Genomic DNA, 25,515 nt, shown 5'->3' on the forward strand with positions numbered 1-25,515 from the left:
CCACTTTGTACACCACTCTTTGCATTATGTTTATTTCTTCATCAACACACTTTTTATATTAGATTAAGGAAGCAATATATTTTTGTACCAGGTGCCAGTTACTAAAGTAACCATCCAAGTAACATGAAAAGAAATAAAATATATTATTTATTATATTCTAGGCCATCTTGTGACTGGAAATGAACAATTTCCCAGACAACATAAGTGGCTATTTTAGCAGCAGATCAACAAAATTTGAATTTTTTGCACATTTTAGTAAAATATATTTCTGCCTGAAAGAAATTTGAAAAAAATAAAAAGTCCCGACCTTTCAGTCAAAAATGTGAAATTTCATGGATTTTTTTTTCTGTGAAAGTGGACTTTTTCAAATTATAAACTAAACAAGAAAATCTTGATTTTTGAAGTATTTGAATTTTGTTTCACATAATCCCATCCTTCAAGAGATGGAGATTACTGTAATTATATATTGGTGCTGAAGCAAAATTATTGCATAAAATTCAGTGTTTCACATATAACAATTATAAATACATCATAACAACTTTGTATTTTTTTTTGCACAACACATAATATTACACTTCCTGTGACTTTCATAGCTGAAAGAATTAGGCCTACTACACTACCGCTCATGTGATTAACTCAAAAAATTAATCATGATTAAAAAAATTAATTGATATTAATCACACTGTTAAACAATAGAATCTCAATTGAAATTTTAAAAATATTTTTGGATGTTTTTCTACATTTACATTTCTACATTTTAAAATATATTAACTTCAATTACAACACAGAATACAAAGTGTACAGTACTCACTTTATATTATTATTTTTATTACAAATGAAACAAAAGAAACATTATTTTTCATTTCACCTCATACAAGTACTGTAATGCAATCTCTTTATCGTGAAAGTGCAACTTACAAATGTAGATTTTTTTTGTTACATAACTGCACTCAAAACCAAAATAACGTAAAAGTTTAGAGCCTACAAGTCCACTCAATCGTACTTCTTGTTCAGCCAACTGCTAAGACAAACAAGTTTGTTTACATTTACAGGAGATAATGCTGCCCGCTTCTTATTTACAATGCCATCTGAAAGTGAGAACAGACATTCACATGGCACTTCTGTAGCCTGCATTGCAAAGTATTTACATGCCAGATATGCTAAACATTCGTATGCCCCTTCATGCTTTGGCCACAATTCCAGAGGACATGCTTCCATGCTGATGATGCTCATTAAAAAAATAATGCTTTAATTAAATTTGTGACTGAACTCCTTGGGGGAGAATTGTATGCCTCCTGCTCTATTTTACCCACATTCTGCCATTTATGTTATGTTATAGCAGTCTCGGATATTGACCCAGCACATGTTGTTCATTTTAAGAACACTTTCACTGCAGATTTGACAAAATGCAAAGAAGTTAACAAAGTGAGATTTCTAAAGATAGATACAGCAGTTGACACAAGGTTTAAGAATCTGAAGTGCCTTCCAAAATCTGAGAGGGACGAGGTGTGGAGCATGCTTTCAGATATCTTAAAAGAGCAACATTCCGATGCGGAAGCTACAGAACCTGACCCACCAAAAAAGAAAATCAATCTTCTGCTGGTGGCATCTGACTCAGATGATGAAAACAAACATGCATTGGTCCGCACTGTTTTGGATCATTATTGAGCAGAACCCATCATCATCATCATCATGGACGCATGTCCTCGGGAATGGTGGTTGAAGCATGAAGGGACAGATGAATCTTTAGCATATCTGGCACATAAATATCTTGTAATGCCGGTGCCATGCAAATACCTGTTCTCACTTTCAGGTGTAAACAATTATCTCCTGCAAATGTAAACAAACTTGATTGTCTGAGTGATTGGCCAAACATGAAGTAGGACTGAGTGGATTTGTAGGCTCTAAAGTTTTACATTGTTTTATTTTTGAGTGCAATTTTTTTGTACATAATTCTGCATTTGTAAGTTCAACTTTCATAATAAAGAGATTGTACTACAGTACTTGTAATGGGGAAATTGAAAAATATTATTTCTTTTGTTTTTTTACAGTGTAAATATTTGTAGTAAAAAAGAAATCTAAAGTACATTTTGTATTCTGTGTTGTAACTGAAATCAATATATTTGAAAATGTAGAAAACGTCCAAAAATATTTAAATAAATGGTATTCTATTATTGTTTAACAGCACGATTAATTTTTTTAATCGCGCGATTATTCGCAATTAATTTTTTTAATCGCTTGACAGCCTTAGTTATAATGCCCATTGCCTACAGAACTTGAGAATCATCGTTTAGCTATTTATTGAGTAGGCTCATACAGATTTATAGACTTTCAGGCTAGAAGTGACCATAATGATCACTCTAGTCTGACCTCATACATAACACAAGCCAAAGAATCTCATGCACTTTCTGCATCAAGCCTGTAACTTCTGCTTGAGCTATAATATATCTTTTAGAAAAATATCCAATCTTGATTTAAAAATGTCAAGTGCTGGAGAATTCCGCACATCTTTGGGTAAGCTGTTCCAGGGGTTAATTACCCTCCTTGTTAAAATATTTTTCTAGTCTGAATATGTCTAGCTTGAGCTACCAACCAGTGGATCTAGTTATGTCTTTTTCTATTACATTAAAGAGTCATCTACTATCAGAAATCTATTTCCCAAATAGGCACTTGTAGACAGTGATTGGATACATCTAAACCTTCTTCTGGATAAACTAAATAGACTGAGTTTCTTAAGGCTCTCAAAATAAGGCATGTTTTCCAGACTTCAAATCATTCTTGTAGTTCTTTTCTGAATCCTTTCCAATATTTCAACATCCTTTTTAAAGTGTGGACATGAGAACTAGACACAGTATTTCAATTGTGGTCTCACTAAGGCCTGGTCCACACTAAACGGTTAGGGTGACACAAGGCAGCTTACATCGACCTAGCTGTGGATGCGTCTACACTTAAATTTCACTCCCTCCTACGTAATGGCTCTGCTACACTGACTTAATAACACCACCTCCCCAAGAAGCGTAGAGTCAAGATCGATGTAGTTAGGCTGATGCAGTGTCAGAGTAGATGGAACGTTACTTATATTGACTGTTACTGGCCTCCAGGAACTGTCCCACAATACCCCATAGGGACTGCTCTGGTCCCTGTTGTGAACTCCACTGCCCAGAGACCAGGTGTACAGGAAGCCTCCTCTCCCCTTTAAAGCACTGCACATTTTTGAAATTCCTTTTCCTGGTTGCCCGGCTTGGCAAGCACACCTAGCAGCTCTACACTGTTGTGTGCAATTGCCTAGCTGACCATGCTGACTACACACTGCAGAGGCACTCCTGCCTGGAGTACACAGGAGGTGTTGGATCTCCTGGGTGTGTGAGGAGAAGAGGCTGTGCAGGCACAGCTCTGATCCAGCTGTAGAAACATTGACATCTACTAGCAGATTGCTTGGGAGGAGAAGGGCAGCAGCCATGCCCCGTGAAAGCCCAGAAGCTGTGGCAGGTGGACCAGAAGGCAATGGAGGCCAACAATCGATCTTGTGTGGAGCCACAGACCTCCTGCTTTTACAAAAAGTGGCATGCCATCCTCGCCAGAGACCCCCCACAACCTCAAGAGCCCTGTGAATACTTCTGAGGAGCCCAAGTCACAGGCCCCCAATGTGAACAGTGAGGAGAAGGTGGACGACGAGGAAGACGAGGAGGAGTATAGGGACAGGTGACTGGGGGATCCAACTGCTCAGCAAGCCAGGACATGTTTAACATTAGCGCAGTCCAGCCGGTCCTGACAGTTGAGCCTGATGCAGGGGAAGGAACCTCTGGTAAGGATGCAGTTTGCTTTGAAATTACAGGTATGTATTACCCCCCCCCCCAGCAAGACACATCTATTGATTTACTCTTTTTACTTGTGCTAGAAGAGATAGTGGAACAAGCAGAGAGGTAGAGTTGCTATCTGCTTTTCATTTCCCTCTAGAGTTAGGCAGAGGGGGCAACATATATGGAGATATACCTATCTCATAGAGCTGGAAGGGACCCTGAAAGGTCATCGAGTCCAACCCCCTGCCTTTACTAGCAGGACCAAGTACTGATTTTGCCCCAGATCCCTAAGTGGCCCCCTCAAGGATTGAACTCACAATGCTGGGTTTAGAAGGCCAATGCTCAAACCACTGAGCTAGTATGTTTATGTCCAGTGGGATGTCTCGTGAATCCTCCGTAGAGATCTCAACTTTCCCTTGTATATGTAGACAGCAGAATGTAAAAGAATCGATAGAGAAACTTGACATATATATAAGCTTCCCTATTGATCCCATATATATATGGGAGAGAGATTTGCTATTTTCTATTTTAAGAAGACAGAGTTAGCAACACTTACAATTAACAAAAGAACATAAGAATAGCCATACTAAATCAGACCGGTGGTTCATCTAACCCAGTGTCCTGCCTCCAATGACTTTTTGACAGAAAATGCAGTTTCCACACATCAAAAAATTTAATTCTGCTAAAAAAATTGATTTTTCTCTCAGGAAAATTCAAACAAAATATATTTGTTTGTTGAACTGAACCAACATGTTTCATTTTGAGTTAGTGCAAAATCAAACTGCATGTACCTATGATGACAGAATGCATCCTGTAATCCAGAGATGTAGTCCAGCCAGGGAGCCCAGCCCCTGAGGAGAATGGGGACAAGTGGCATGCAAGCTATAACTCCAGTAAGACACTGCAGCACTATAAGCAGATGCATTTTAATGTCTGACTGACCTGAAATATTTCAATTTGGTTTAACACACTGAAATGAGATGTTTCATTCCAATACAAAATCTAGAAACTTTCCATATAGAATTTTTTCAAAAAAAATTTCATTCCATGAAAATAATGATTATTTTCACTTTCTGTCCCAATCTGAGGCAAAAACAAATGTCGAAATATTGGCATTTTGTGCAGTATGGAAGTTCCAGCTTTTTGCTGAGTTCTACTTCCAAGCATGGAGCTTAGCATGGCTCAAAACAGAAGATGTGGCTGGCAAAGGAAGTAGGGAACGTGATGCTTTCTGCTCAGTAGGGAAACTCGGTTTTAGTATTCTTGGGGAGTCATGTCATTCACTAGCTTAATAAAGGTGCATATATTAGTCAACTAGTAAGATTTTATAAGAAATGAGGGAACAGATGACTAGCTTTTATTTACAGTATGTCTGACCCACACCGAATACATAAATAAAGATGCACGCACAATGTAGACTACTCTTGAGAATGCCACTGCAGCCTTCTGAAAAGTAAACTTTCAGGATACAAGGTAAATGCAACTAATCCAAGTTAAATGCTTATATATAGAAATGCCAATAAAGAAAGAAAGTGATTAGTGTTGTAAGTAGAATTAATGTCACATTCACCACACCACTAAACAAAATGCAAAATTTGAGAACAGCAGTTCTACTCATGTCAGCAAACTGCACTTTGTATTTGCATTTTACCTTATTAACATGGTGCAGCAAAGAGAGGAGGAGACAGAAATAGCTTCATGGATGGCTAAAATCAAATTCCATATGAAATCTTGTTCTAAATTTCTCATTTTTCCCCTTCGGTAACCTCAGAGGCAAATCCTTTGTCCAAATTCCATACTTGTGGTTATCTCATAGCCCTGATACACTTACTTCTAGAAGGGCTGGACCTAAACTTTCTCCTCCTCACTCTGGGTTAAATATCTTTTAGAGGAGTCCTAGGATGTCCTTTGGAAATTATTTTGAAAATTAGTAATTCTTGGTGCAAAGGCAAAAAATGTACTCTTCACAACTATTTTTATGAGGCCCAGAAATGTGTGTTCTCAGGCATAGATTGCGTAGAGGCGTGAACTCCATCAGAAGCAGGGAACTCAAATCACCACAAACTTCCCTTCAATTTAGCAATAGATTTATCAAGGACAGGTTCCCAGGAACCTCCTCTGGGGCACTACCGGTGTTACTAAGGAGTGATGATAGCCTCATAATCCTACAGAAACTCAACTATGCATTAAAATTTACAGGGTGAGATCCTCTCATGTAATTATAATTGAGAAACAATAATGAATAATTGGAATAATAATGGACTATAGTAAGAGTTTATTAGAAACTATTATGTGAGATTGTATTTCATGGTCTACAAAGCAATTACAGTTGCTGTAGCCACTGTCACATGGCTTTGAGCACCCTACCCAGACAGTCATTAAATAGCAAATTCAAATGTGCCTCAAAACTGCAGTCCTTATACTGACAAGCAGCCTCTAATTTTTTCCAAGACGAATACTTGCAACCACAATTAGGTGTCTAGAAGTCTAAATCCTGTGGACAATTACAAAAATGGAGGTTCGATGGGTTCCTTTTAATTATCAATCTCTATATAATAAACAGAATTTTGAGAAGACTTCACTTAGCATCAGAGAGAGGCAAGCACTAGTGGCCTGAGCAAAGGACTGAGAACGTAAGAGCTAAGCTGGCTTTCATATAAGCCACCTCTGAGGCACTGGGCAAAACACTCACTCTAACTGCACTAATTTCTCCATCTGAGACATGAGGACAGTAATGCATACTTACTGACTTCCCATGCATGTCATGGGAATTAATTTACTGTTTATAAAGCATTTTGAACATGTAAAACACTATACAGTGCTAAGCACTATTGGTATTATTTAGTAGTTTTTTTAGGGTGATAGTGTGCATTATTTGAAAGTAGTAAGGGAAGGTTTGAAAGTGGAAAGTCAGGCAAGTATTCCAACAGAAAGTCTGAAATAGGAAAAGATCCACAGACATTTTACAAATTTCTTCCTATTAACTGCAGGAAAAAAACGAGATTTTGGAACAGAGCAATGGATCTATTGGTGTATTAGTTAATAGATCTACTGGTTCTCCCAGAGACCTGTTTAATGATTTTAATGGAGTCTTGTGGAATTTCCAGTAGAGAGTGATTCATGGTTTACATTACCATCATTGTCCTTCCCCAAGTTTCCACTTATAGGGAAAAACTTTAATTGCCAGATGAGGCTACATAAAAGTCACACTGGAAGAGGCCCACGTGTTCTGTTCATGTTCTGGGATGTGCCAGCCTTCTCTGGCATCTGGTGGGGACTTTCTACAGCTAGGGTCCAACAACCTGGATTTGCTTGATGGACCAAAACTGGGCCCAGTATCTGAATCTGATTATGTTAGTTTTAGTTTCAATATTTCTCTTTACCTTGACTCACTGAGAAAAAAACTATTGTTTTATACCTTTTCATGAACCTTTTGCCCTGGCTCCATTCCTTCAATATGCTCGGATTCAGCAGACCCTTCTCCAGATGCCATTTTCCTTTGAATGTGTGCATTTTGTTCACGTAAAGCTACAATCTGTGAATGAGAAGAGAAATAAATGGTTAACGTCATAGAAATCACCAAGCAGGTTAGCATGAAATGTATTAAGGACTTGATCCGATCCTTGCAGATACAAGGAGGAGCCATCTACCTGGCTTCAACTGTGGATTTGGGGCAGACATTTGTAAGGGATTTATAAAAATACTATCATTAATAAATAATAAAAATGATTAGCGCACAAACTTATAAAATGATGTTTAAATAATATTGAACATATGACATAAATCAATAAATAGTAACAAATGCAATATTAAGGCTTGTTTACTCATATTTACCAACACTGAGTGATGGGACATTTTTCATTTATTATTGGTTAGAAATCTGAAAGACCTATTAGGTCATTGAGTTCACTTCCCTACCTGGACAGGATACAGTCCTTCGTAAAGAAAACAACAGATATAAAGCACGCTACAGGAAAACCTGGCCAAAAGGCCAAGAAGAAACAAGCCATTATGTAAAATGAAGTGTCTGTTCTAAGTGTGAATTTCATAACTTTCAGTGATTATGATATATATTTGTAAAGTGTAGTTTATGATGAGAAAGTCAACTATGCACAAATGGCAACATCTTACTCAACAAATATGCATCCTGTTTGAATTCCTTACTTTCCTAGTTAAATTACATTTGCTTGTATTTTAATTGTTTTTATGTTTAACCTATTTCAACTCTTATTAGTACTAAAAGGCAAACACAGTTTTTGGAGAGGAAGCTGGATTCCCTTCTGGCTTGTATATTGTCATCAGCCTTGTTAATTAAGTTCCACTTACAGAATCTTTGTTACTGAAGATAATCATAGAATCATAGAAATGTAGGACATGAGGCAGGACCAAATATACAGGGTGTTTGTCTAACCATTTATTAAAAACAATGGGGATTCCACAGCCTCCTTTGGAAGCCCATTCCGGAACTTAACTATCCTGATAGTTAGAAAGTTTTCCCTAATATCTAACCTATATCTCCCTTGCTGCAGATTAAGCTCATTACTTCTTGTCGGACATGGAAAACAATAAATACAGTCCTCTTTATAACAGTCCTTCTCATTTCTGAACACTGTTATCAGGTCCCCCCTCAGTCTTCTTTTCTTAAGATTAAACATGCCCAGTATTTTTAATCTTTCCTCAGAGGTTTCTAAACGTTTTATCATTTTTGTTGCTATCTCTGGAATCTGTCCAATTTGTCCACATCTTTCTTAAAGTGTAGTGCCCAAAACTGGACACAATACTCCAGCTGAAGCTCACCAATGCAGAGCAGAGCACAAAAATTACTTCTTTGGTCTTAAATATAACAAGCCCATTAATATATCCCAGAATGCTATTTGCCTTTTTTGCAACTCCATCACATTGTTGACTTATATTCAATTCGTGATGGACTATAACTCCAGATTTTTATTTTTCCTTCTTAAATATTTTTCATTTGTCTTTATTGAATTTCATTCCCTTCATTCATTTCATGATGCACAGAATGGAAAGAGCCCAGTTTGACTCTGTACAGGATATATGAGACAGATATGCCTTGAATGATTAATAAATAATGATTCCTTCTGGCCCTCAAAAATAAGGAAAGCTATCCATCTCTGTTTAGCCCAAAATGGGATCCACCTAAGAAGACAAATGGTTCACATCATGTGAGACACTTTGTCTACAGGGTCACAGATCAGCCAAGATTAGGCATTCCCCTCCAACTATAGAAACTTAAATGGCTAAATGAGGGTATTGTTCATGATCTCTCATAATATCCGTATGGATAAAATCTCTTTCTCCCTCCCAACCTAGCTAAAAAGAACTCCAACGTACCAAGCAAGAGTCATACACAGCTTTCCTATTCAAAGTGGCCCATTGCACAATAAGTGGACCAGGAAAATAAATGAGTGGGAAAGCTGCACATTAAACCACCACCGCCCTGCACTTTGAGCGGGGGTTTGGGGGAGATTGTCTGGCTGGCCGGGAGAAGAGGGCAATACTTTCTGGCTTGGGGGAAGGAGGGGAGATGTAAAACTCCTGGAAAAGCAGTCAGTGTGGTGGATGACTCACCTAAGAATGAGGGGTTTAAAAAGGTCAGCCTGGGCCTGGACCCTCCCCTCATCACTCGTAACAGGCTAGTGAAGGTACTCCATAAATTACGGCAAAAAGAATGGATAAATGGCTTGGAAAAGCAATGAAGGAGAGGTGCTTGGTTACTGAGCCAGTTGGGGGCAGTTAGGGACTCCTTTGATTGGTATAGCAGGAAGCCAACCCCCCATCATTATAGTCAACCTTAACCCCTCCTACGAGAGGGATGGTCGGTAAGGTCCCGGCAAGGGAATTGCTGGAGGAACCTGGATGAAGGGGGGGAGGGCTGGTGAAAGCCCCCCTACCACCCCTCCCCCAAATTGGCTGGAATTGGAGGTTCCCAGCAGGAGATCTGCTGAAGGAACATGGATGGAAAGTTGGGGAGCTGGTGGAAGCACCCTTTCCCCCAAATTGGCTGAAATTGGAGGTTCCCAGCAGGGGATCTGCTGGAGGGACACGGATGGAAAGGTGGGAAGCTGGTGGAAGCACCCCCCATCCGCGAATTGGCTGAAATTGGAGGTTCCCAGCAGTGGATCTGCTGAAGGGACATGGATGGAAAGGTGTGTGTGTGGGGGGGGGGGATTGGTAAAAGCACTCACCCTCCCTCCAGGTTAATTGTCAGGGTTTCACCTGCTCTGCACATTTTATCTGCCAGGTTAGTCCCAGACGTCTAATAATAAAGTTGCTCCCAGATTAAACCCATATCCAATGTCTCCTGTCATTCTTTCAGCATAGCCAGACAAACTAGCAATGTGGCTTTAAGACTGAAGGTCAAATTGGGCAAACAGTTACCCCAAGAAATGCAAAACACATGATTTTACCCCTTAAAAACTATACATTGTTTCCTTGTCAATCAAATATACCATGAAAAATTTGTCTTTCAACCCAAATTAGAATCTGGACATTTGTTTGCCTTATGAGTCAGATCTGTATACTTCTATCCTTGGAAAATGTCTCTTTTTCTATTGTAAGTCCTAAATAATATGAAATGCTTATGTACAACCAAGGACTATGTATTATGCTTATGTATAACCAAGGACTCCAAATTTAGAAGATTATAAGGGTTTTGTTGGATTTCATTGTAAATAATTGCTGAATTCTAGAAGTAACAGTAATTGTCTGGCACAAGGAAGGAGAAATGTTAAAAAATATAAACCAGCATATAACTTTAGGATATTAAGAGCAATTGCTTAAAAGGGGAGAGGGATGCCAATTGACAGCAAATAATGAAATACAATCTTTGAAAAGAAACAAACTTAAAAAGCCTCCAAAAAGAACAGGATTAAGGAAATTTGTTATACACCATCATCATCTACTAGATACTAATGGAAGCAGCAGAGAAACAAAAAGCTGAAATTTGAGCACCCACTAGGCACATGTCCAAAAGGAATCAGAGGGTGGGTCCCTCTAGTGAGTCCTAGTACTGAGTCACCATGTGCTCAGATTCCTTGAGTGAACCCAACACAAGAAGCTGAAAAATCCTAAATGCAACCAAAGCCTGGACCAGCCATGTGGAAAGGACTTTCCCAATCCGAGGGTAAGTGATAAGAAGTGATGAATTTCATTTCAAAGATTGTATTTCTCCTTCTATTCTTTAATATACCGTATATACTCATTCATTAGCCCATTCGTTTATAAGCCGACCCCCCAAGATGGTTAGGTAAAAATAGCAAAAACTGTATGACACTTTCATAAGCCGACCCTATATTTCAGGGGTTGGCAAACTTTGGCTCTTGGCCCTTTAGGGTAAGCCACTAGTGGGCCTGGACGTTCTGCAGGCACAGAGCCCTTGTTGTTGTTATAATAACTGAACAAATATGTATTCACCTTCAAAATTACAGTCAATATTTAAAATCAGTAAATGGATATTTAAAACAATTAACTTAGAACAATATGAGACTTTAAAAAGTCTTAAAATCCTTCAAAGTCTGAATCAGTCTCTTATTCACCAAACAGTTCATTAAACTTGGCTTCAGTCACAGCTGCACCTGCACTGTCATCATAGATGTCGGCAGTGTCGTCTTCAGACTCAGATTCCTTCTCATTATCAGCCTCTGTTGTGTCATTATGGCATCATCTTCTGACCCATCGAGTGCATTGCTGATACAGCATTTCCTAAATGATTCTTCTATCATTTCCAAGGGAATGGACACCCACGTGTCCTTGATCCACTGGGCAACCAGATTGATTTCAGGCTTCATAAGATTCCCACTTTTTGTCAATTTCACCATGCCTGAGCACATCCATTCAGACCACATTTTGAATAGCCTGTCTCTAAAGGGGTTGTTCAGGCAGACATCAAGCAGTTGTAGAACTGAAGTTAAGCCTCCAGATATTACAGCCAAAGTAGTTTTCATATTTTTGGCCACATTTTTCACCTCATCCGTCTTGTGTGCCCTGATCATGTCCCAAACAAGTATAGCAGGTTTCTTGAAAAGTGCTCCTGGTCTCTTATTCCACACTTTTTCCAGCCATTCAGTAGTCCCACTTTCATCCATCCATCCCTTTTCGTGTGCACGTACAATGACACGAGCAGGAAATTTCATGTTTTTAGGCAAGGTTTTTCTTTTAAAAATAACAACAGGAGGGAGCTTTGATCCATTTGCCAAACTTGAAAAAAAACACCGTAAAATGGATTTTTTCATGGCCCCAGTGGTTTTAATTAAAACTGTTTTTTTCACCAACACCGGTTACTGTTCTGTTGCTCAGGAGATTGAATGTCATTGGTGTTTCATCCATATTTCCTATTTGTGACAATCCAAATGCATATTCCTTTCGATATTTTATAATAAACCTTTGGAAAGATTAAATTTTTTCTTCCAGATCTCTCGGCAGCTTTTGCGCTATCTTTGTTCGCTGACAAAGACAGAGACCATGATGGTTCATGAAGTGAGTACACCAACCCACTGATGCGACAAACATTGCCGGCTTTACTGACTTGTATTTGTCGTCTTTCGACAGTTGCAGAGCATGCAGACAAATTCCAGTTCTAGTGACAATGTACCCATTTTGTGGACATTCAACAACCCAATTATTGAGATCTTTCTCTAGCTCAGGAAATTAAAGCGCACCTCGATGGACATTTTTTCTTGCTTCTTGGCATGTCTTTTAGTATTGTTTTATTTTTTCACCATTCTCTTACTTGCTTCTCATTGATGCAGAATTCATGAGCAGCAGTGCAATTATTGTTTGTTTCTGCATATTCAGCAACTTTAAGTTTGAATGCTGCGTAATAAGCAGATCTTTTTCTTTTGATTTCACTGTTGTTCATTTTAAATACTAGTATGAAAACAGATTATTATTATTGTAGTTATAGATTTTGTAGGACTTTATATAGGAATGTCACCTGCTTTATCACTGTCAAATTATTATTGTTCTTTGTTTATTTCAAAGCAGCCCTGTAAATTGGCATGTCTGTGGGGATAACAGGCTATTTCAATTTTATAAGAGATTCCATCAATTCTGCACATTATATTTTCATATTGGCTCAAGACTTATGAGGTCCATTGGTAGAAATGCATGAAGTGATCAAATTACACAGTAGCGGACTGACACCAGTGCTATAGTACTATCATTCATTGTATTTTTCTGATTGGCTTGTAAGGCATAGCATTTTGTGAAATGCATGGGTCAAATGTCATGCAGCTCTGAAGCACTGCTCTTTTAGTATTCCTTTCAAGCAAATTTAGTCCACTAAACAAAGCCTTTGCAACTTTAAAAGGCTGCAGAATTGACATCAATAAATGGGTCGGCAAACTTTGGCTCCCGGCCTGTCAGGGTAAGCCACTGGCGGGATGATTTGTTTACTTGGAGTGTCTGCAGTGAACTGCGGCCACAGGGAGCTGAGGGGCTCCATGCCTGCAGACACTCCAGGTAAACTATGTATTAGATATTCAATTCAATGATTCCATAGAGTTTAAAATCATCAAATTTTGGTGTACACCTGTTTATAAGCTGACCCCCGCTCTTTTATGCATCACTTTTTACCAAAAATATTTAGCTTATGAACGAGTATATACGATAAATAACTGTAGGTTATCTTGCTGAATCTACACTGTCTAGTGAGACCTCCAATAATCATATTTTAGATTTTAACTCCTTCATAAGTCCAAGCAAATTGGCTTCAGATTGAAATGAATTGTTTCAAGCAACTGCTTTTAATATTCTAAACTTGTCCCTTTTGGATTAAACTAGTTAAAGAGATATAACTGCACTCTTCAACGTGCCGTAAAGACAAATGCACCCTGGTAAGTGTGATAAATATGATGGGTCCTAAAGAATGGAGAATTGTTGATCATAAGTAAATGTAATAAGAAATTTTAGTAACTTGAACTGGTTTTTGATATAACTGCCAAGCCTCAGCTCTAGCCTGTGATAATTATTGCAAATCTGTTGTGTGTTTACTCACAATTGGTTGTGTCTACCTTTGAGTGGAGAACTGTTGATTTTATCTATCTATCTAAAACAGAGGTGGGCAAACTACAGCCCGCAGGCCACATCCGGTTCGCGGGACCCTCCTTCCCGGCCGCTGAGCTCCTGGCCTGGGAGGCTAGCCCCTGGCCCCTCCCACGAAGCCTCAGCTCACTGCGCCACCGGCACAATGCTCTTGGCAGCCGGGCAGCACAGCTGCAGGGCCGCGGCCAGACCCGGTGCTCTGGGGGGCGCTCCAGGCAGCGCGGTAAGAGGGCAGGGGAGTTAGGGGTGGTGGTCAGGGGGTGGGGATGTGGATAGGGGTCGGGGTGGTCAGAGGGCGGGGAAAAGGGTGGTTGAATGGGGGCAGAGGTCCCGGGGGGCAGTCAGGAAGGAGAGGAGGGTTGGATGGAGTGGCGGGGGGCAGTGGTGGGGGAGATCTGGGGATGGTCAGGGGACAGGGGGTGGTGGATGGGGCAGAGTCTGGGGGGGCCATCAGGGAACAGGGAACAGGGGGGATTGGATGGGGTAGGAGTCCCGGGAGGGGGCTGTCAGGGGGCAAGAAGCAGGGGGGGTCAGATAGGGGTCTCCCCTAATCGGCCGTCCATTCAATTTTGGAAACCTGATGTGGCCCTCAGGACAAAAAGTTTGCCCGCCCCTGATCTAAAAGAACCCAGCGTTAAAATAGTAAACAAATGCTCCCTGGACTCAATAACAATGGGTTATCCTTTGGATTCTATTATATACTGGCAAAACTACTTTGTTAGATTTCAGCTTTAAAATCTAACTGGCACCCTGGCAAATTCATAATTGACCCCCTTTCACACTTACAACTTTCAGATTCCAGGTTAAAGTTTATGTGAATGGAAGCTAGAAAAAGTAATCTATTTATTTGTAAATTGAGCACATTGGATCTGAAAGTCAGTGAGAGAAGGTACTCTTTGGGACCCGACACTGTCACTTTCACAGAGTTTTTTTCCAGGACAGAGCCTTGCTTCAACCTTAAAGCATAATTTTCTAAATTTCATTTTTTAACCTACATTTAACTTCCGAGTGCATGTGGTAACTCCACAATCAGCATTACACACGTGAGAGTGCTCAAAGAGGCAACAGTTTAAATAACTGATCTCAAATGTAAATTTTGTAGGGAAAGTAACACTTTGAGTTATGAGCCAAATGGATTCACTACATAGTGAGTTCCAAATTATGGCTTTTGGTGTGACTCATTGATTTCAATGCAAAGACAAACTGAAATGCAGATTTTGACCCTTACTTCTATGAAAATATAAAGTATTAACTGTAAGGAGGTGAGTTAATATGTAGTTCGTGATGGGGAAAAGAAAGGGATTTGGATTTGGATAATGTGTGCATTCAACTAATAGAGAAGAAACTCCAGGCCCGAACTGCAAGGAGGAGGAGGAGGAGAAAGAAGAGCCGCTGGCCCTGGGGGAGGCCATCCTACTGCTGAACGGCTCCTGCAGCAACACAGGGAGCCCTCTGCACTGTCATGGATGTGAATGGGTGGGGCCAGAGCAGAGGCCCTGGGCTAGGACTGCAAGGAGAATGAGGAGAATGAGACACCAGCAATGGGGGAGGCCCTTACACTGCTGAATGGTTCCTCCTCTCTCGGTTATCTAAACTCCCAAATATACTAATAAAATCTGTGTTCCCTATGCTATTCAGAGAATTGGGCGTATATTGTATTTGTGTTTCTCAGCTCCTGGAATGATATGATTACGTGAGAATCTCAGCTTTCATTATTAAAACAAAAAAGTTAATTTTCTACCCTTTCATGGTGCAGAGAAAAGTTTAAAAATGTGAACTCTAAATGCTGAAAAAAGCAGAAGGCCTAACAAAGAACCCCAAAAGTATCCCATGATTCTGGGGGCCTGATTCATGAACATTTGGGGTTAGCAATTCTTCAATAATTGTGAAGTCACAGCACCAGGAGAAGCAGCTTTTCTTTCTTCTTGCTTACTCCTTTCTTCCCAAGTCAACAGCTTCATTGTGGCAACCAGCAGAATTTTTTCCCCAAGCCTGGCACATTCTAATGGTCTCAGCACAAGGCTGATAGTGAGACCACAAACTCAGTGCATAGAGGGACTGCACAAGCTTATGGATTGTTCATAACCATTCACTATGACAAATAGTGAATAGTAAGTAACCGTTTGCAACTTGTTTGTTGCAAGAGTACTTTGATTCTCCTTAAAATACAGGTGTTTGTACAAAATGCAGCTTTTCCCCAAACATTCAGCCACTCTCCTAACTTCATCACTCCTTGTGTGTTAAGGGTATGTCTACACTACCCACTGGATCGACGAGCAGCGATCGAGCCAGCGGGGATCGATTTATCGCGTCTAGTCTAGATGCGATAAATCGACCCCCGAGCACTCTCCCCTCGACTCCTGTACTTCACCGCCTCAAGAGGCGCAGGCAGAATCGACGGGGGAGCGGCAGCAGTTGACTAACTGCAGTAAAGACACCGCGGTGGGTAGGTCTAAGTATGTCGACTTCAGCTACGTTATTCACGTAGCTGAAGTTGCATAACTTAGATAGATTCCCCCACCCCCAGTGTAGACCAGGCCTAAGAGATCTGTATAATAATGATAACTCTGACCCCGTTGCCTGTTTGGTGTTGTGCCGCTTTCCTGGGTCTGCTTTACCACAGTCCAGAGTTTTCCATACCGGGAGTTGTGCTTCCCTGGTAAGAGTGGTAGGGAGCAATGGAATAGGTGGGGAGAGGCACAGACAGGACTCTTAACTATTCTTCAGAGTCTCATAAAGAAAGCTTTCATAAAGAAAAAGGAAATCTCCTGCTGTTATGGTTCCAGAGAAAACATTCAAAATATGGACTGAGTATAACTGGTCCAGAGATGTCTGCCACAGTTTTTAGAGACCCTAAAACAATAGCTTTGAGGTCTGAACTGCCTCATTAATTTCGGATGCCAATGAGGCCTAACTCAGATGCCAATGATGATACCTTAAATATCAACATCACTAACCATTACATTGCTCATCAAAGTATGTAAGGAAGAAGAGGAGGTGTCAAATTATGAAGATCTAAAATACAGGTAGGCCTTTAATAACACACAGCAGGGCTGAAAGGAAGATAAGATTGGTTTAATTTACCAGAAAGGGGAAGGAGGTTCTGCTGTCAAAACTTTGTAAAAAACTGAAAATCAACAGAACTGATGCTGTTTAGGATGGTATTCGGGGGGAGGGAGAGAGTAGGGATGGCATCACAGGGATTGATGGGGTGTAGCACATCAAAAATTTCTGGGGACATCTTTGGTTGCAAACAATATATGGCCACTACAGGGTCTGTTCAAATAAGCTGAAGATGCTGACAATTCTAAATGTTTATCTAGGTACATCACAAAACCATTCTTCTCAAAATACAATGATCAACACAGGAACAGCAAGTGATAAGAGCAAGAATTAAATTAGTCATTCACTGTCTATTATAGATCAAATTCATTCTAGTAATACTGAATATGAAACATATAGAAAAGGAAGAGCATGTCTATGTCTTTATATTTATATTAAAAACAGGAATTAGTATAAACTACACAAATTTAAATTAATGCTATGCATTTTAACTACACTTTATTGCCTCTCAAAACTATAAAACATTCTTTCAGCTCAGAAATAAGACCATCTAAATATGAGATAAAATACACAGATGTCTTTTTTTCCTCTCTCCCTATCTTCTGAGCTACAGATTAGAAGTCTAGCTCTCAAACTCTTTCCCTGAGTTGCTCTTGCTGACATTGTTTCCTCCTTAGCACACTTTGTAAAGCTTTCAACTTAGGTGATAGCTAGACATTTGAGTGTGACTCTAATTCTGAATGTAAAGTTATAGAGCTGCTAGTCTCTTCATGGTTAGGAGTGAAGATAGCTTTCCAACACAAGCCCAAGATTGGCTCCCAACCAACTTTGCCAAACTAAATCAATCCACCTGAAAAGTCACAGATGGGATCCTATATCAGTGTAGAAATTTTCTGGAAAGTTTGTGGCAAATCAGAGGGGAAGGTTTGGGGCAATATAAGTGTTCAAAAATTAAATACATTTCATGTATATATTTGCTATCTTGACTGGGACATTTTCTCGGGGCACCCAGAACAGTGGGTGATCTTGTTACCACTGTGCCTTAGGAAAAGAGAGACATGCTGAAGTTAAACTGAGTGACGGCTCCCTGTCACCCCAGTCTGTTAGCTCCCAGACAAACTTCTCAGGACTCTGCCACCCATTATTTTGCCTTGCAGCTAACACTTGATGTACCTCAGTTTCCGTGGCCCCTGGAAGGGGCTGTGGTATCCACCCCTGTCACTGGACAGTCAGAGTAATTATCCAGTCCGCTACCTCCAAAGACACCAGCTTACTTGATTCAACTAGTAATTCACACTGATTAGTGTTACAGCATTGAAATCTGCTTATGATAAAACAAAGTGAAGTTTATTAATACAGAGATTCAAGTGATACTGAGTGAGGATAGTAGAAATAGATGTAGTTACAAACCAAACAAAAGTATAACATGCTTCTAGGAGACTAAACATAACTTTAGCAGGCTAAAATCTTTGTCCAAGATAAGTTTCTCACCTAACACTACCTCCCAGTGTCTCCAGCCCTCTGGGCCGGGATCCAGCTTTCATGGGTATAAAAAGCACTGTCCTTTTTGCTCCCTCAGAGATGGTCTACAATAGGGTTCCCTTTTCTCCTCCTCATAGCCCAGAAAAACCTTTGAAATATATCCCTTTGAAGTGTACCCCCAAAGTTCTTCTCTCCTGCTTTATCCTTCAGCATGCCAATGCCATATGATCTCTCTCATTCTCCCGTTACCTTGCCTTCCTGTTGAGTTAATATGCAAATGAAGCTTGCTATGTGTTGACTTACACAATGCTGATTTACATCAGAGACCTAGTGTGGTGGAGCGGTCGCCCCACCCCCTGAGAAAAGGGTTGGAAAAGGCCTTTGAGGCTGCGCAGTCCGGCAGCCAATCAACGAAGACCTATAGGGAGCCAATCAGGGCCGGGTGAGGCCCTATATAAAGGCTGCCTAGAAGAGGAGAAGTCAGTCACTCCCTGGCTGGCAAGGGAGAAGGACCGGCTCCTGAGGAAGGAGCTAGCACCTCAGACAGAGCAGTGCTGGGCAGGCTCGGGGGAGCAAGAGAGAGCTCCAGCCCCGTTACCTGCTACAAAGGGCCAAGGAGGTGTACAGGGGCAAAGGGGAAGTGGCCCAGGGAAGGAAAGCGGACAGGAGGGGAATGAAGGAGGGTGGAAAGAGGCTGCCTCTTTCTCTGGGTCGGGACCCAGAGAAGTGGGCAGGCCTGTGTTCCCCTTCTTCCCCCCTTATACTGCACGTGGCCACAGAAGATGGTGGCCAATACAGACTGCAACTTGTCCCCAAGCTAAGGGGCTAGACTGTAGGTTGCAGTTGGCCACTGAGGCAGGTGCAAGTCCCAAAGACTGCTGTTAACCCCCCCACCCGCTGGAAGGCGGTGAGTCTGGAATAGTGGGCACTGCCAGAGGAGACCATCCTGAAGAGGACACCGCCGAGTGAAGAGCAACACGGGTCCCAAAGCAGAGCAGAACGAACAGCGGAGGAGACACCATGTGCTGAGGGCACTCCGTAGTAGACAGAGGTAATTCCCAGATTAACGAGTGGGAGGCGCCAGCGGTGGTGAGTCTTGACTCCGTCACATCTAGGCAGACAGGTAAATCAACATTCCTTTGTCTGGGAAAGAAACTGTTTATCTACCTGGCCTGCTTACACAGTTTTGACATATTTTTAGTATATACATATTCTTGAATAATGCCATAACTACATCTTGCAATGCTTATGATGACTATGATATAAGCTTTGACATCCTACACAACTTTTTAAAATAGATAAATATTCTGCCAGCCATGTGTTAGGTGTAGAGAGTTTATCACGCCTGATACAAGTTGCTGTTACATGACAGGTTTCAGAGTATCTTAGTCATGTTAGTCTGTATCAGCAAAAAGAATGAGGAGTACTTGTGGTACTTCGTGGGCTAGAATCCACTTCATCAGATGCATGGAGTGGAAAATATAGGAGAAGGTATAAATACATGAAATGATGGGGGTTGCCTTACCAAGTGTGAGGTCAGTCTAACGAGATAAGTCAATAAACAGCAGGGTGCCAAGGGAGGAAAAATAACTTTTGAAGTGGTAAGAGAGTGGCTCATTACAGACAGTTGACAAGAAGGTGTGAGTAACAGTAGGGAGAAATTAGTATTGGGGAAATTAGGTTTACATTTTGTAATGACAACCACTCCCAGTCTTTATTCAGGCCTAATCTGATGGTATCCAGTCTGCAAATTAATTCCAGTCTGCAGCTTCACGTTGGGGTCTGTTTTTGAAGTTTTTTTGTTGAAGACTTTTAGGTCTGTTATTGAGTGACCAGAGAGATTTAAGTGTTCTCCTACTGGTTTTTGAATGTTATATTTTTCACTCCATGCATCTGATAAAGTGGGTTCTAGCCCATGAAAGTTTATGCCCAAATAAATTTGTTAGTCTCTCAGGTGTCAAAAGTACTCCTCATTCTTTTTGCTGTTACATGACAGTGAGCCCTTTGCCAGTAGGCACAGAGGGGCTCTTAGGATCATCACCTTAACACAATGCTTGATGCTGATCTTCAAGTTTCTCCCTCACATGTGCAGACACTTATTTGTGACTTACAATGAACAATTTTATAATATTGGAACTCTAGGGAGTTCCCACCAATATGGTGTCTCACCCAGGGTTAGTATTAGGCTTCCTCCTTTGGCCCCCTTCTTTCCCCTTGTACTTCACTCTATATTTGTTATCTCCCCTCTAAATTCTGCCTTGTGTCACATTTTTATGCAGATGTTGTATAGATCAACTTCACTCTAATTTTGTAGCTGTCTCAGCTTTGTAATTCCTCACTATGACATAAGTCCATTCAGTACAATATGCCCCAACTAAATATCCTGGAAATTTGCAAATAAACAGAACTCGAGCACTTTGACCTCTGCTCAACTTAGATATTCACTTCTGTTGCTGGGAATTTTGCTTTTGCCTCCCCAATCTACCAGGTCTGTACACAGGCATAGAGCCCTGTGGGGTTACAAAATATGTATCCGCATCCGATCGGTGATCCACAAACATGGTCCGTGGACACAAAGCAGATATCCACAGATTTGTAGGGCTCTAGATATAAAATTTGGATCTGCATCCATCCGCGATCCACAAACATGGTCTGTGGATATCTGCAGATATGAAGCAGATATCCCCAGATTTACAAGGCTCTACATATGCAAACCCTACAATCTCGAAAACATTGCTCTATCTCAACCGCTCCTCTGAAAATATCCTTATTCATGCTTCAATTTCCTTGTTTTGACTATAAAGTCCCTTCTTTATGGTTTCCTTAAGGCCCAACCTTCTAAATTTCAACCATTATAAATTGTGATAGTGTGACAATCAGGGTTCAGACACCCAAAGGAGAGAACAGACTGTTTAAATCCACAGAATTAGTAGTTAAACCAAATGGTTGCATACTGTATTACCGTACTATAAAATTATATCGAGTAAGGTCTTTTATGAAAGCTTGTAATGTTCTGAACTTGATTGTCATTATGAGATACACATACAGACTGTGGTTATGAGTCTGGGTTATTTGTGTATATAGAAAACTGTGCTTATAATCTACACTGCAAACTTCAACTACAGCTCACAGCAGGATGGTGAGCAGTTAAATGGGGAGAGGCACCTCCCCAAACCAGGTGTTTACGCAAAACTGGCTTTAAGTAAGCATTCTACCCTCTCTGACTATTACATTAAACATATGGCACATTAAACACTACAAATAATGCTACACCATCCATTGTCCAGCCCAGGAAAAGACAACGATAGACTATTGGAGTTAATGGGAAGACAATGAAACATCCAAGCTATCAAGTCAAGAGAGAATTTCCCCACTCTGAATAAACTGAGTCACCATGGACTAAGAGAGAAAAGGGAAATTACCTTTTCAAAACAGGTTTGGGACTGAGATTTTTTTTTTATCAAGACCTTGAGGGACAGTTTCATAGCAGGAGGCTGTCCAAGAACACTGGATCCCTCCTATAGCTAGGGAGTATGCGGAAAAACTGTGTTAAAGCAATAGATAACTTGTATTAGAAAAGAGATTTTACTGAATATGGAAGTATAAAACCTGAGGTTGTGTTTTTATGTTTGTTTTCCATGTAGTTTGTATATGTTTGCTTCTCCTTACTGTTTGATCTTTCAATCTGTTTTTTTATTAAACTTCTTGTTTCTTTTTATCCTAAGCAGGTCCCTGGCGTGCAAACTGTATGGAGTGTGTATGTGCCAAAGCAAGCTTGTGTCTGTGCGGGCTGGTTTTACACCTCTGGTGACAAACCAGAGGGGAAAAGTCTGAGTATCTAATAATTCAGAATTCAAGAAAGATGTGGGGAGACTCTGGACTGGAAGGGTTATTGGTGTCATGCTGCATGGAGTAACTAGGCTGCTGAAAGCTTTTGCTTGTGGGCTCACTACTAATGTCAGAGCTCTAAACCATAGCTTCACAGCATAAAGGCCCCGCAAAGTTAGAGGGCAGGCAGTGACAGAACTCCTCACTGGTCCAGGGGCTTTTTCAAGAATGTCACATATAGCTATGTCCTGAATCAGGAACATAGCCCCATCATGCCACCCCCTCGCCCTATACATTCACTCCAAAATCTGAACTGGCTATTTGTCCACTTCAGAATCCAGTACCAAATATGACTGCAAATTAGAGATGGGTGAATATCACAATACATTTTCTATGAAAATATTTTAATGTAGTTGCTTTGACATGATTTGCACATTTTTATGCTCTCTTTCCATGCATATTTTAGAGAATGGGTTTACTGTTATTATTATTTCTATTGCAGTAATGTCCAGCAGTCTCTGCCCTGAAAGAGCATACAATCCAAAAGAGACAAAGACAAAGTGATGCAACAAACAAGCAATGAAATCCGATGATGACAGGCTTCAAGTTTAGCTTCAAGTTTATTTGTTGTCTTTGTTTGGTTAAATATACTGAGTGAAATCCTGGCTCCATGGATGTCAAATTTGCATTGATGACAAACTCCCTCTGACTTCAATGAGGCCAGGATTTCACCAATTACATTTCCTACCCACAAGTCTCCCTCTTTTGTTCAAATCTCTGCCAGGAATGACCACAAATGTTAAATTTTACAAAATCTGCAAAATAATGAAGGAAAACACATTTGAAATTTGAGAGCAGAAATTCACAAGATAATATGCTTATCTAATTAGAGAACATATTAAGTGTCTAATTAGTGCAAATACTCACAAGGAACTGCTCATAATTTTTTTTTCACACCAAGAATTATTCACAGAAATTATTCAGTGAATAATTCTGAACAAATAAATTTAAGAAATCACAGTCTATTTGTAGATAAACCATAAAGGGAAAAATGAATGCAATTCATCAGATAAATCATTTGGTATAAATTATTCACCCAGTTCAATTTCTAGTTTTCAGCACCTTGGTTGTCTTACAAGGCCCTCCCACATTTATAGAACTCTGAGTATTGTTATATAGGCACATTACTTACAGATTGTAATCAGTCATGAAGTGTTATGACACTTTTGTATTAAATACATTATATGAAACCAGCGGCGGTTCCAGGCACCAGTGCTCCAAGTGCATGCCTGGGGCGGCAAGCTGCAGGGGGCGACCTGCCGGTCGCTGTGAGAGCAGCAGTCAGGCAGCCTTCGGCGGCATGCTTGCGGGAGGTCCGCCAGTACCGTGGCTTTGGCGGCAATTCGGCGGCGGGCATGCCGAAGCCATGGGACCGGCGGACCTCTCGCAGGCATGCCGCAGAAACCGTGGCACCAGGGACCTCCCGTAGGCATGCCGCCGAAGGCAGCCTGCCTGCCATGGTCAGGCGGCAAAAAAGCTAGAGCCACCCCTGTATGAAACTATATTATATTGTATACAGGGGTGGGCCTGAACTTTAACTACAGATTTTGATAATCTTGCAGTTTGAGGAAATCCAGATCCAAAATTTGCAGCTGTTTTATATTTGCATAATGGGCCATGAAATATACCTGAATACAAGTCCAACTATATATATTTGGAATGAAGAGGACATATCCATCAAGTTACACCAGTTTTCAAGACTATTACATTTTAGATTATTATGTACTGATTGTATTCATTTAGCTTTTAATCCTCAAGTCTCATTCCATGAATACGTCATTACAGAATGACCACAAGAACTTTCAAAGACTATTACATAGGCAAAAAGGTTCACTTCAATGTATAAAACAGCACTCTAGGAAAGGATGTTGACAATATGACAAGACAGCAGCAGTGTCATTACAAGAAGATAGAGCAAAAATTATGCTAGACTGTGAAACAGTGAACAAAAGCATAATTTCCATCTATTTATCAGGAAAAGTAGTTAATCTCATGATTATCCAGATATGTCTTCCATACAAGGACACCAAAACCCACAACTCTATAGAAATAAATTTAAACAAACAAACGATTTACAATATACTAACAAGGGCTTCCTAACTGTGCTGGATGACTGTAATAAGGGAAAGGAATAATCAACACAAAGGAATGGTAACATTTATATTGTGCAGTCTGAAAAGGATGAAAACCAAGCAAGCTTGCACAAACTATTGGCACAATAACATAGCAGATACCCCTTCTTTTACCTGATTGTAAAACATAGTAATTTTAAGGAAGAAATAACATTTTCAATCAAGTACGTATATTCTCTGTTTTCTCTTACAGCACTGACAAATTAAAATTTGTGTAGAGATGGAAGAGCAAAAGCAGCTACACTATCTGCACTAATTCTAAACCACACTAATTTAATCAGCTCTCTTCACCAATTCACGTGGCTCTTTGTTAACTCATTATGGTTTTAAGCTTCAGATACTAGCTGTAATATGAATCTATAATACACTGTACTATAACAGCAATGTTACAGAAGGCAAACACACCAGGAAATTCGGACTAAATACACATACTCCTGGATTATTACCCTCCCTTATGAATAGCTACCTATTGTAGACCTATTTTTAAATATGCAATTATTAGACCATACAGCTTAATGTCATTAAAAAAGCTTTCTTACATCTACAGTACTTTGGTCTTGTCTCTTCACTGCTGTAAACATGTCTGAGTGTCTACAGTATGACTTTTATTAGATTTCATATGAATAGTGATTGGCTCACAGCCAGACCTTCAGTCAAAGCACCAGCATTCTTGAACTTACGATAGTTTTGCCCAAGGAGATATGTGACACTTTGGCTGATTTTCACTTTGTGTCTAAGTGTTGTGTTTTCTCTGTGCGAATGTGCTAAACAAAAGACGACTGGCATCTTATACCCCAAGGCAAAAGTACAAAACTAATTCTAATTTCTTATTTTCCTGACAAAGTTAACTACAAATCTGTTAAGACAATAGTACAGAAGCAACATAATACCAAAGAAAACTGCCAGAGTTTTAGCGCATGTCACATTGTCTGGCAATACCAAAAGGACAGGAGACATTTGACATGGTTTTAATCAGGCTGCAACTTTATTGTTAGATGTCTGGGACTACCCGGCAGATAACAGTGTACCGTGCAGGTAAGCCCATGTTTATTCCATTAATACCCAGGGGGCCTTTTTCCAGTCCCCTC

At 40.3% G+C, this 25,515-nt stretch overlaps 1 protein-coding gene across 8 annotated transcripts in view; it reads right to left on the reverse strand.

The window, feature by feature from the left end:
- Positions 1–25,515, reverse strand: part of PPFIA2 (PTPRF interacting protein alpha 2) — a 642,959-nt gene that overhangs the window by 164,284 nt on the left and 453,160 nt on the right. For all 8 annotated transcript variants that reach the window (XM_054027372.1, XM_054027381.1, XM_054027368.1 and 5 more), the window contains one exon: positions 7,219–7,335. In XM_054027372.1, the coding sequence (XP_053883347.1) occupies positions 7,219–7,335 (117 nt within the window). The remainder of the gene's footprint in view (positions 1–7,218; positions 7,336–25,515) is intronic.

Source organism: Malaclemys terrapin, chromosome 1 (genome assembly GCF_027887155.1).
Source record: "Malaclemys terrapin pileata isolate rMalTer1 chromosome 1, rMalTer1.hap1, whole genome shotgun sequence".
NCBI classification, from domain to species: Eukaryota; Metazoa; Chordata; order Testudines; family Emydidae; genus Malaclemys; species Malaclemys terrapin.